This window comes from Bicyclus anynana, chromosome 17, assembly GCF_947172395.1.
Source record: "Bicyclus anynana chromosome 17, ilBicAnyn1.1, whole genome shotgun sequence".
NCBI lineage: Eukaryota > Metazoa > Arthropoda > Insecta > Lepidoptera > Nymphalidae > Bicyclus > Bicyclus anynana.
In genome coordinates, this window is record NC_069099.1 from 10,143,049 (window position 1) to 10,156,386 (window position 13,338).

Genomic DNA, 13,338 nt, shown 5'->3' on the forward strand with positions numbered 1-13,338 from the left:
TATATTTAGAGTACCTAAGTCCTTTTCCTTAAAAGTTCCGTGTAAGTTAACGGTAGAAGTCCTTCCAACTGTTAAAGTCTGCTTTCAGATCTAGATCGTGATCCATAGTTATGAGTACAAGTCCATCTAACGTATCTACCCTAACCACTTTACATAATGCATCCAGTTTCCTATTATCGCCAAGAATTTTCTCGAGATTAGCTTCTCTTTTATTCGCTTTAAGTGGAAGTATAAAAACTTTTCCGTCGCGAAAACAGTGAGCCTTCGAAACAAGAATATGAAAACTTTAAAGTTTTAAGTTATCTCCGCATAAAACAAGATTAATTGCAGTACTTATCGGGTTACGAGACTTGTCGCTAGAAAATTTTAAACTGAAGAAAATTAAGCGAATTTTATTAGCGTAGTCCGTACAACTTAAATACGTATACCTATCTATCGCCTACAATTTTCTCGAGATTAGCTTCTCTTTTCTTAGATTAGCTTCTGTTCGAATTAATCCTGACTATACTGTTTAAGTTATATGGGTTCCGAAATATTTGCTGAACAGATGAAATCAAGATTTCACCCGCGTACTTTACGTTCTCATGTGTGAGTACAGGGATAAAACATAAAACAACAAACAAACAACCTCACAAACTTTACCTCTACATAATATGAATTAACTCGGAATGTTTAGGTATTATAATAAATGTAAACAAAGTCACGTGGTTTCCTCGTGGTTTCTCGTCAGATTTTCAGGGTTCGATCCTCAGCTCGGGTCAATGTCGTTATTTTCTGCATTGCCTAAGGCTGATGTGATAGCAGGTTTAGTTACCTTCATACCGGCATAAACGTATACCTACAGCCAATCGATTTAGCGTAGGTACCAGTAATGCAGCGTATCGTCATATAACATCATTTGTTATAGCAGCCAAAGAAATAACATGTCGTTGACGTTGAATAAAAAGATCTATCTATATCTTACAAACGTAAATAATGTTGATTAACTTCCATCATCATCATCATATCAGCCAATGGACGTCCACTGCAGGACATGAGCCTTTTGTAAAGACTTCCAAACATCACGATACTGAGCCATCTGCGTCCAGCGAATACCTGCGACTCGCTTGATGTCGTCAGTCCACCTGGTGGGGGGTCAACCAACACTGCGCTATTTAGTGCGGGGTCGCCATTCCAGCACCTTGGGACCCCAACGGCCATCGGCTCTTCGAACTATATTTTCTTAGTACTATGAAATTCTCCATAGCCTAACTAAGTCGGCTGATAATGATTATGAATGCCAAGTGAATTAATTAACAAAATGTAATTTAAGTAATTGATATTTATTAATTTAAACATACTCAATACAGTATAAAGTAAGAAGCTTTTCGAGTGCGCAAAATTCTATGTTGCAAACACAGAATAAAGAATGATCCAGATTCCAAAACGAGTCTTTAGAGCGTGGTGAAGCCGGTAAATCATAAAAAACCCAATCGTCACGCGTCTCCTTAACATTCGCCTATACAAAATTTTTTCTTAATTTGTATTTCAAAATTTAACACTAACAACAATTACGTAAATTAATATAAGTAGTAAACTATAAAAAAATACTACATATTATTTTTTTAGTTAATCTGTGGTTGCAAAGGAACGAAATTCAATAGACACGTATTTTGTCTATAAACTAAAAAATACCCAAGTTTTTTTAAGTTTACCGAAGATATTTACCAGTAGGTAAAGTCGAATGCAATCTTTATGACGTCTCCGAAATAAGTTGCGGGTGACCTTTCACGCAGGTTATACTAAAATCACCTACCGCCGCGCCCCTGCGTTACCGGGGCACCTAAAATATGAGCATAATAAATATTGTATTGCACATCTTAACGCACGACGTTCGGATACGTCAAAATGATTGCATCAGACTATACACAGAATGATTAGCTGTAAGGTCGCTGTGCTCGTTGTTTTCACGGCGGCCGTGGCGGTGGCGTTTGAAAACAATGTGTCCATTATTTTGTTATTTTTGGAGTCAAAAATTTATTTTCATGAAAATGAAATGGGACCAATCTGGAAGTAGGTATACTCTTTTAAACAAAAAAAAGAATTTTTAAAATTGGTTAATAAATGACTAAGTTATTAGGTAACAAACATTGATAAAAAAGCATACGCGTCGAATTGAGAGCCTCCTCCTTTTTTTGAAGTCAGATAAAACATCGCTTGAAAATGTAATAATGATTGTTTTAGTAAAAAGTGCGTATGACGTCACGATACGGAACCGCTGCTATTATTTGTAACGTATTTTTTCAATTTCCAGAACTCCAAAACAAAAAATTTTATAAAAAAATACAGACTATTAATGAAAATGAACCAATAGAAATTTGCGAACTAGAAAAAGAATCACCCTGTATAGTGTACAGTCTACACGGTGTGTTTCCGCTTGGCGGTGGGCTTGTCGAACACCTGCTTCATGCCGCCGCGGAAGTTGGCGAGCCTGGCGGCCGAGCTCTCGTTGCTCCACGCGGAGTCGAACTCCGTGGTGTCCTGGTCCACCAGGTGCGTGTACTTCGTGCGGCCCGAGCGACCGAACTTCTTCACTTGCATCACCTGCGAACAACAGGATTATATAGCTCAGTTAGACACTCGCCTCGTACATCGCTTGTCAATGTCATGCCAACTCAGACCAACTATTGTATAGGACCTGCCTCGCTATACGTTAATTTTCTGTCAAAGTATATGATCAACGATCTAATGCGATTATAAAAACTGTCTCTATAGAATCGATGTTAAATAGTTGTAATCGTGTTCGTCGGTTAAAGAGCTCCGTAAAAATACCTTTTTGTGTAGTTGAATAATGTAATAAACGGGCAAAAACTTATAGTTTAGTAAAAGATATATACCAAATCTAAGCTCGTTTTCCTTTGAAAATGACAGAAAATTTCGTTTGTGAATATAGATGCGATACTGGTCCTTCTATAATTGGTCTGAGCATGCCAAGTGTCATTCAAGGGTTTATATTCAGTGAATAGGCATTTTCGACGCGCGCGAGTCTTGAAGGTGCACAAATCATTAGTGTTAGGAAACACAGAAGCCGAAAGTGTATTCCACATGATCACTGTTCTTATTAGAAACGTCAATGCAAAACTTTTGGGCGAGTCGACTGGACATCGACAACAAAAGGATGCCAATTTGCACGGTGTCTCGCTGTTCTGTGGTAGAATGGGGATGGAGGGACTAGATTAAAAAGATCGTTTGAGCACTCTCCGAAATATATTCGGTAAAAAACCGAAAGACAGGCAACGTTACGTCGGTGTTGAAGACTTTGCAGGTTCTTTCCAGTCAGAGATTTAACACCAATGTTACGTCTAGCGCAACGATCAACTGAGTCAATCAATCAATTTATTTATTTGCAGATACATGCATTATTTATACAGGTGGTCGGTAGATGTAGATGGTAAATGTATCTTGCCAATTTGGTATGCAAATTATTTATTAAGTATTTAATGATTCAAATGACAATTTGTCAAGTCATACTTGCTGATATTAAGCAGACCCATCCCATAGGTGACTGCAGTTTTTGGCTGGTGGGACGGCTTCGGCCGTGGCTAGTTACCACCCTACCGGCACGGTACGATGCCGTGTAGAAACCGAAAGGGGTGTGGATTTTGATCCTCCTCCTAACAAGTTAGCTCGCTTCCATCTTAGACTGCATCATCACTTACCATCAGGTATGATTGTAGTCAAGGGCTAACTTGTAAAGAATATAAAAAAAAAAAGGTATTCCATGCTTGTTCGAACCTGTGCTTGATATAGGGTAAGAAGCTGTTTAGAAGAGAAATACCGCTTAACCTTATTAATGATGACTAATTTTTTAGCTGCTGTCTTAGCCTTACTCTCAATGCATTCCCCAAAATTGAGATTGGATGAGATCTTAACACCCAAGAGCTCAATACTGTCGCTGATGGGAATAGATATATTTCAGAAAGTGGGAGCCAAGGTGAAAGGGCTCCTTTTAGCAGTAAAAACACATGCCCCATGCCTGAGTTTTTCAGTTCTGAGTCTTCTAACTGTATATAAATCATGCAACAAACCTTTGGTAAAACAGTCTTGTCAAAGTGATCATCCAATGTTGGTCCAGAGAAATCTTGCTTGAAAACATCCTCTTCTTTGTCCAAATAATACGCGCCTCTGCAAATATTAACACGAAATAATCATAATCAATTTATATAAACAAACTGGCTTACCCTATAAATGAAATAGTCATCAGAATTATTTTATCATACCCTACCCTACCCTACCCTACTTCTTAAGGGATAAGGGTAGGGTAGGGGTAGAGTAGAGGTAGGATCACAGAACAAACAACGCTCGTGGCCCGCGTACACCCGGGTATGCGGAACAACGCAAGCGTACGCTGGTTTCAATACAAAAAAATTGACACTTTATAAATCTAGTTACCTCTTATATCTGTGGGTAGGATAGCAGTAGGGTAGGTTAGGGGTAGGGTAGGGTGGAAGTAGAGAAGGGTAGGGAAGAAGCGCACATTAGTCAGAGCGAAGCTTGACCGGGTCCGCTAGTTATAACATAAAGGAATAATGAGCTTACCTGTGATAATACTTTTGCAGGAACTTGTATTTGCCTTTCATGGACTTGTTGGTGATGAGCTTGGGGTTGAGGCGCTGCTCGATGCGTCTCTCCTCTTCTGTCATGTTGCGCATGCGTTCTATGTTCAATAGCTCCTTTTCCATACTGTGGAACAGAAAAAAAATATGAATGACGATGCACAGATTAAACAATAATGGGCAGATAGAGCTCACGGAAGTAGACGATGTCGTAGCCGCTCCGAATACAAAAAAACTACTTACTACAGTATTCGTGAATTATGATTATGTTACTATTAAACTCAAAAACAGTTAACCAAAATTAAGTAAATTTAAAAATCTTTACAATTAAAAAGCTACATCTTGACTATCTATTTTAATTTTGATTTTAGCTGTCTGTCTGCCAGTCTGCTATGGATGTTACGTAATCAACCCACATTCGGCTCACTGTTGAGCTCGAATCTCCTCTCAGAATGAGAGGGGTCACGCCAATAGTCTGCCACGCTGGCATAATGCGAATTGGCAGACTTCACACACACAGATAATTAAAAAATTCTCTGGTATGCAGGTTTCCTCACGATGTTTTCCTTCACCATTTGAGACATGTGATATTTAATTTCTTAAAATGCACACAATATAATCAGAGGCACAATTATCCGCCCTCTTTAATATGAAGCGAGTATATTAAAGTGGGCGAATAATTGTGCCTCTGAGTATATTGTGTGCATTTTAAGAATCACTAATATAATAATATAATATTGATAAAATAATACAACTTACGCCTCCCTTTCTTCTTTGTCTCGTTTGATACGTTTCATTTCGCGAAGCTTCCACGCCTCGTATTCCAACTCGTCATTCTCGTCGTCTGTGCACACGTCATTAATGTTGCCTTCCTTGTGTTCCGACTGGAAACAGAATAATTTGTACAGCTTCCAGTCATCATCATCATCCATCATTATCAGTCAGACGTCCACTGCTAGACATAGGCCTCTTGTATGGACTCGCTCCATCGCCCACTGAGTGACTTTCAGCCTTCTAATGAGGCCCATGGTTAGCAACCAAGTTTTTTACTAGAGATGGGCCGAGTACTCGTACTCGGCCGAATAACTCGGTCGGTGAATGCCGAGTATACCTTGTTTAAGAAAAGCATTATTTAGATACATATAATTAAACAACAGTGTTAATCAAAAAGTATTTATTAGTAATTTAGGAAATCTTTGAAAATCTCAATTAAATTTAAATAGAATTAAAATGAAAGATTTAAAAGAGCAACTGTTGAGTTACCCCGTCGCTCTTCTCAACAGGAGACAGCGCCTTCTAAGATGATGGTAGAGTCACTACAAATAGTCAACCTTGACGTTTCAAAAGTGCTTGAAAACTAAGCCTACTTGAAAAAAACAATTTTGAATTGAATTAATACTTGTTTACGCGCGTGCAATGGGAATTTGATTGAACCGAGTTACTCGGCCGAGTACTCGGTTAAAAAAAAATTTAACCTCGGTTAAAACTCGGTACTCGTCGTTACTCGGCAAAAGTGTTACTCGGCGCATCTCTATTTTTTACTATGAACAGACAGACACGGCGGAGGACTTTGTTTTATAATATGTGAAGGTGTCAGGAAATAAATTAATGACTATTTATCACCAAACTGTTGAAACACGTTTTTTTTCTTAAGGTTTCTGATACTTAATATGATCTTTTTGACTTATCTCTTCTATCTTTTTGATGTTCTTTTTATGCGGTCAGATCGTCAAAAGAAAAATGGTCCAAAAAGGTCATACAATAGTACCCCAGATATGGGAAAACGAGGCAAGGACAACCACACAAAAGATGGGAAGACGACCTGCCTTTTAGGATGGTATTATATGGATTCGACGGCCTTCGTAGTGCAGTGGTATGCGCGGTGGATTTACAAAACGGAGGTCCTGGGTTCGATCCCCGGCTGGGCCGATTGAGATCTTCTTAATTGATCCAGGTCTGGCTGGTGGGAGGCTTCGGCCGTGGCTAGTTACCACCCTACCGATAAAAGACTTACCGCCAAGCGATTTAGCGTTCCGGTACGATGTCGTGTGGAAACCGAAAAGGGGTGTGGATTTTCATCCTCCTCCTAAAAAGTTAGCCCGCTTCCATCTTAGACTGCATCATCACTTACCATCAGGTGAGATTGTAGTCAAGGGCTAAATTGTAAAGAATAAAAAAAAAAAAAAAAATGGTGAAGAAAGCTAAAGACCGAGCAGAGTGGCAAAGTCTGGAGGCTGATGTCGAAGGTCAACCTAACTGATCTGGTGTAATAGAAATTAAGAAATAGTATTAAGTATAATATATGTAATCAACAGTCATAAAAATTTTAATAAAAAAAATACAACCGACTTCAAAACCTAAAAACGTACCCGCTAAACTAAAAAGCGAAAAATAACATCATAATATGTTCTACCTGCTGATCAGTATGAAGGCGGTGCTAAGCCGGTGATGTATTAATTCAAGCCATGTGAGAATATCTTATAGATTTAGATTTTGCAGACAGTGTTGTTTCATATGGTCCTGTCAGAAATGGCTTTAATTAAGACAACACCGGCTAAGCACCGCCTTCATACTGATCAGCAGGTAGAACATATTATGATGTTATTTTTCGCTTTTTAGTTTAGCGGGTACGTTTTTAGGTTTTGAAGTCGGTTGTATTTTTTTTATTAAAATTTTTATTATTTTTCCATTGTTAGTGTAAAATTTCATCTCAAACGAATACATCAGACCCCTAATGACAGTCACAACCCATCTTGGTACAAAATTCTCAGCAATACAAATTAATCAAGCCCAAGCACAAGGTAGCTACCGTAAACCGTTAAGGAGTTCCCTTAATTGACCTTGATCTTCATCATCAGACCCCTAATAACAGACACAACTCATATAGGTAGAAAGTTCTCAGCAATACGAATTAATCAAGGCCAAACACAAGGTAGTTACTGTAAACTGTTAAGGAGTTCCCTTAATTGTCCTTGGTCTTCATCACCAAACCCCTAAATGACAGTCACAACCTATCTATGTGGAAAGTTCTCATTAATACAAATTAATCAAGCCCAAACACAAGGTAACTGCTGTGAATCACCAAGGAGTTCCCTCGTCTGTTTTATGGCTCCATCATCAGATCGACTTTAAACCTTCATGAAATTATAGTGCTTAAAAGTACTAAATGGAAAAGTATACGAACATACTAGACACCCATATAATTTTCGATTCCACCATCAGATCTTGACATGATGGCAATGGGACCAAAGGCGTCTTTGAGTAATCGGTGTACATACATAAAAAAAAAAAAAAAAAAATACCGACCGAATTGAGAACCTCCTCCTTTTTGAAGTCGGTTAATAAAAATAAAGGCTATTTTCATTTTAATTTTTTTATTATTTTTATCACTAACCTGTGTATTTCTCTGTTCAGAACGAATTGTCTCTTCAACTAACTTCAGAGCTTCTCTCCTCTTCTCCTCCTTTTCCTTTCTCGCATCTGACTCTTCTTTTTTCTGTTGCTTCATTTTGCGCTCTCTTTCTGCTACAGTCATTCTCTCTGAAGCTCTTACAAACACAGGCTTGACTCTTGGCCCTGTGTCTTCCTCACTATCTGTGTATTCAGTGTCTGATGATCCACTCTCTTCTTTGTCACCGTCTAACATTTCCTCATCATCATCTCTACCAAGAACTTCCTTTTCTGCCTCCCTGTAATGTATTTTTAAATGTGGCATACTAACATTCACTATAATTAAAAAAAGCAGACCTGATGCATTTGGATGGGCACTACAAGACCAAAGAAGAGTCACTTTGCAGGCTTTCCTCAATAAGGACAGAAAGACAAATCAGTTATCAAGTAGTCAATTATGCACTCTGTGCCATTGTTAAATCTTAGGCAGAAGTTCAATGCACTTATTAAAATAATCAAAAAAACATTGTTGTTCATTATTCTTACTAAAACTCTGGCTTGATACATTTGAGATAATTTGTTTTATTTGCTAAAAATGCATTTGCATACAAAATAATTAATGCTAATATGTATATGTATGTAAGTATGAGAAACGGCTATTCTAATATTAATAATTCTAGATAGATGATACAATATTCCATTTCCACCAAAACGCTTTCTAAATTGCTGCCATTTACTAACCTAGCAGCAAGTTTAGCCTTGACAGCCTGCCTGCGTCTCTCAATTTCTTCTTCGTCCAAGTCATCCTCACTTTCAGAGCTATGCTTGGCTTCATCCTCGCTGGATTCAGATTCTGGCTCTGGTTCAGCATCAATGATCTCCGGCTTGTGCTCAGCGCGACGCTGAGGTGAATGTGCTGCATCACGCAAACGGCGCAGGCGGGGATCATCAACCTGTAAATAATGGTATATATGCAATTAAAAGGTTGTCCATATAATTGTCCTTGCTATATACAGGCCTATGTACAGGAACAAAGAGCAACCTACATTGGTTCTTAAGCGACAGTTGATGAGGCTAACAGCGACATGGGCAGCCTGCTAAGCTGGAGCAAGCTCAGCTGGATGAAGTGAATCCAGCAGGGACCTACAGTGGACCCACACACAATGACCAATAACGTGGCTAAGTGTGGATACAGCCCAATAGGAAGAAGAAGAAGGCCTATGTCCAGCAGTAAAAAAAAACCTTGGTTGAGTTTGCTGTGGGCTCTTCTCAGACCAAGGCGTGAACCCTTGTAACTTTAATTTTAAGTTTTCGACTATTATTACCACCATTCGATTTAATTAAATTATGATATAATCTTGACCTTTCAAAAGTGCTTGTAAACTAAGCCTAAGCAAAAAAATTAATGAATTTTGACTTTTTAAGCGTCCTCTGAAATGCAAAGCAAAAAAAAACTAATTTTTGGTTTACACGTGGCAATTCTTGAGTGTTTTGCTAGCTCTCAACAGACACTCTCACTGGGAAGGCAGAATAGACAGACCAATCATCTATTTTGCCTTATCTTTTTTTTTTCTCTCTTGTTTCTTTGTCTATCGGACATCAGTCTTTGGACCATAATCCGATCAAATTACTTAAATCTGATCAAATGACTTGCCTTATCTACAAATACAATTAATGGTCTAACTGTTTGAAAGGCACTTTTGAATATCAAAAGCCTGTCAACTAAGCCTATAAAATAAACGAATTTTGAATTTGAATATTGCCATATTTATTGAAAAAATCAAGTGTATGATAAAAAAAAATGTTTGAAAAAATTACTTCTGTCTCTGAATCACTTGGCACTTCCTCTTTTCTGGTAATTATTTGTGCTATCTGATGTCTCCTCTCTGGCCTTTGCTGTTCTATGAAATCTTCAGCATCAGATTCCTCAGATGATGATACCCCTTGAGCATAATCCGGTTTCTTGCCTGATATGTATCGCTGAACTTTTACTTTTTGCATAGAAATCTCACCTGAAAATTACAGTATGTTACAATGACATACAATACAAAAGCCTCAATAGCTCACTGGTAAGAGCGGTTGGACTCATCACCATGGGGTGGTGGTTACATCCCCGCCTCGTTGATCTATTGTTGTTGTGTACTCATAATACAGTCTTTCCCGACTAGTTGGAGGGGAACGGAAATATTGGTCATATTATAAAAAATATGACAAATATTATTTTAAAAAAAATAAAACAAAAAATATTTATTATATCGTTCAGTAATCAGTGACAAACTGTCCAGTTGTTGCACTGGTTAACCTGTAAGGCTTCGGCTCTGGGATATGATTTAACTACTTTTTATAAAATATAGTTTCAATATTGACCTTACCTTTTTCATTTCGAATAGGCACAGCACCTGCTGTGCTTTGTATCCCAATAGGTTGCGCTGGCAAGGCATTCATTTTGAACGCTGTGTTCAAAGCAGTATTAACTTTATATGATCATTACCTTTACCGCATTAAGTGATGAAATTCCTAACTTATTTTTATTTACTTAGTTTATTTTGGTTTAATTCTAAATGAGAAATACGTATATCATTCATTAAAAATTACAAAACACAGACTCAAAACACTCAGACGAAAATAAACAGCAAAAGCAGTCATCACAATTCACAGCACAGAACAGATGACGGAGATATAACCAAAGAGTAAATTAATATATAGGGTATGGATATAACTTGCACCACAGATTACTGATAGATTACATAAACAACTCACCGTACCAAAGAGTCTAACATCACCAAACCAAGTACCTTTTCAGGGTTCCGTAGTCCACAAGTCCGTCCGCGGCTTAGCGCAGAGACTATTACTACTGGAAAGCATTAAATTGGCATGATTATGTACATTGAAATGTGAACGAAGTCGTAAAATAAAATTATGAAAAATATTTTTTTGGTACCTCACTAATATGTACCTAAAGTGGGGATAGTTTTTTTTACTCGTTTATCTCATATCGTGGGGTATCGTTGGATAGCTATTTAAAAGATATGAGCGGTCTATTTCCAATACTTTTCGATTTAGGGATCAGTTTGTAAAATATTGATTTTAATTAAAGAGCTATTTTTTGTTAGAGTCAAGTGTCTCCACCCTCAACCGGCTAAACGGTTATTTAGGTATACGTAAAAATCACAAAAGTTGGATATATAATAAAATTACAAGGAAAACATTAACGGATTTTAAGCAATCGCTATTTAAAGAGTAACAGTCGACCAACTTAAAAAACGTAGTTGGTAATCGAAAATTGCATAGTAATTCCGTTGTTTATTAAAAAGATAAAGTTATCAGTAAGATAACTCAGAGTTTGTTAAAACTAGAAAGATAAAATGTAGTATGAGTATGTATATTAATTTCGTCTAAAAATATAAAAAAAATCGGGTTCCTTCCTTACATGCAAAGTCAGCATACATTTTTCATCGTCTATCCCATGGCATGGGGTATGGTTATCGGTATTTTTAGCATTACATATGGGAATAAAGTGCTAACTTAATCTACGGAACCCTACTCTGCGCGTGGCCCGACATGCACTTGGCCGGTTTTTTGTTTTTCCTTATCATATGTCATGTCAAAACAAGGTTAACCAGTTTATCATTAAAAATTTAAAATATCAACCTTCACAGCTTTCTGCTTGTTATTTTGTCCCTCTCTACTTGTGGAAATAGGGATTATGGTTATTAAAAGTATAAAATAAGTTATCATTGTATTGTTCACTTTTATCAGAAATGGTTATTTAGTGTAACGATTTTGTCAAACGCTGTTGTTTAATTTTTTAATTTTTTTGTTTTAAAATTCTAAATTGCATACAATGACATCTACAAGTGAACTTGAAAGTATAGATACTTTAGTATCGCGTTCTTTATCAGATTCCGATTTAGAAGAGTTCAACAGAATTTATTACGGCAGAAAAGATAAGCATTCACTAGCAATCAAAACGGAAAACATCGAATATGCTGAAAAAAACAATTTTGAAATTGCTGCATACGATTTTCCAGCTCAAAAAGAAGAATGCAGAAGTCCACGTATTGTTCGAGTGGGTATAATTCAAAATTCGATTGCAACTCCTACTGATAAACCTATCAACGAACAAAGACAAGGGATTTTTAATAAAATTCGTAATATAATAGACACTGCGGCTGCTGAGGGTGTTAACATTGTATGCTTGCAGGAGGCCTGGGGTATGCCTTTCTTTTTTTGTACTAGAGAAAAGCTACCGTGGTGTGAATTCGCAGAATCTGCCACTGAAGGTGAGAGTGTACAATTTCTGAAATCATTGGCTGTAAAACATGGAATGGTAATAGTATCACCAATCTTGGAAAGAGATGATGCTCATGGAGATACAATATGGAACACAGCTATTGTTATAGATGAGTGTGGTAAAGTTATAGGAAAACATAGGAAAAACCATATACCGAGAGTAGGTGACTTCAATGAATCAACATATTACTTGGAAGGTAATTCTGGTCATCCTGTGTTTGGAACCAAATTTGGTAAAATTGCTATAAATATTTGTTACGGAAGACATCATCCATTGAATTGGTTAATGTTTGGTTTGAATGGTGCAGAAATAGTTTTTAACCCATCTGCAACCGTTTCTGGCCTCAGTGAGCATTTGTGGGGTGTGGAAGCTCGCAATGCTGCTATTGCAAACAGCTACTTTACTTGTGCAATCAACAGAGTGGGCACAGAGAAGTTCCCTAATGAGTTCACTTCTGGGGACGGGAAACCAGCTCATAAAGATTTTGGTCACTTTTATGGCTCCAGCTATGTAACTGCGCCTGATGGAAGCAGAACTCCAGGTCTATCCAGGATTAAAGATGGATTACTGATTGCACAATTAGACTTGAATTTGTGCAGGCAAATAAAAGATAAATGGGGTTTCACAATGACTCAAAGATTAGATTTGTATGCAAATAGCTTATCAACGAAAAACTTTGATCAAATGAAAATGCAACAACAAAAATTTGGTCCAAATGTGTCAACAAGAAATATGTTACCTTAAAATCCTTATCAAGTTTTTAAATAGTTATTGAATTGTTTTGTATTTTTAGTAATGATTATTTTTCAAGAAATATATTGTTTTCTTGGTATCAATAAAAAGTTAAGATTGTTCAAAATACTAAGTAAATACCACAGTAAATACCTATATAGAAAATATTTTTTATAGCTTAACAGTGTATCATATCTTTAAGTCCTAATCATATTTTTATATTGTTGTATTTTACTATATTTAAAAAAAAAAATTTTTAATAAATCTATATTTTACTGTTTACTGTTCACTTTTGACAATGAAACCCTCATAATTGTTTATGTATGA

The 13,338-nt window shown here is 36.9% G+C and overlaps 2 protein-coding genes across 2 annotated transcripts; one reads left to right on the forward strand and one right to left on the reverse strand.

Annotated features, from left to right (window-relative positions):
- Positions 1–1,303: 1,303 nt before the first annotated feature.
- LOC112054027 (microfibrillar-associated protein 1) lies at positions 1,304–10,614 on the reverse strand. Its single transcript, XM_024093672.2, has 8 exons — positions 10,358–10,614; positions 9,804–9,997; positions 8,727–8,938; positions 7,990–8,284; positions 5,355–5,479; positions 4,579–4,722; positions 4,068–4,164; positions 1,304–2,583 (listed from the first exon to the last, which is right to left on the reverse strand). Exons 1-8 carry the CDS (start codon positions 10,428–10,430, stop codon positions 2,398–2,400), a joined length of 1,326 nt encoding a protein of 441 aa, XP_023949440.1. The 5' UTR covers positions 10,431–10,614; the 3' UTR covers positions 1,304–2,397.
- A 959-nt stretch (positions 10,615–11,573) lies between these two features.
- On the forward strand, positions 11,574–13,293 carry LOC112054026 (beta-ureidopropionase-like). The gene has a single exon (XM_024093670.2). The coding sequence runs from the start codon at positions 11,830–11,832 to the stop codon at positions 13,021–13,023; it is 1,194 nt and encodes a 397-aa protein (XP_023949438.1). The 5' UTR covers positions 11,574–11,829; the 3' UTR covers positions 13,024–13,293.
- The last annotated feature ends 45 nt before the right edge of the window (positions 13,294–13,338 follow it).

Coding starts and splice junctions, on each gene's coding strand:
- LOC112054027 (XM_024093672.2), bottom strand. CDS start 10,430: ATGAATGCCTTGCCAGCGCAACCTATTGGGATACAAAGCACAGCAGGT. Junction 9,998..10,357: donor GCCTATTCGAAATGAAAAAG/GTAAGGTCAATA, acceptor TGTAATTTTCAG/GTGAGATTTCTATGCAAAAA. Junction 5,480..7,989: donor CTGAACAGAGAAATACACAG/GTTAGTGATAAA, acceptor TTCTGTTTCCAG/TCGGAACACAAGGAAGGCAA.
- LOC112054026 (XM_024093670.2), top strand. CDS start 11,830: ATGACATCTACAAGTGAACTTGAAAGTATAGATACTTTAGTATCGCGT.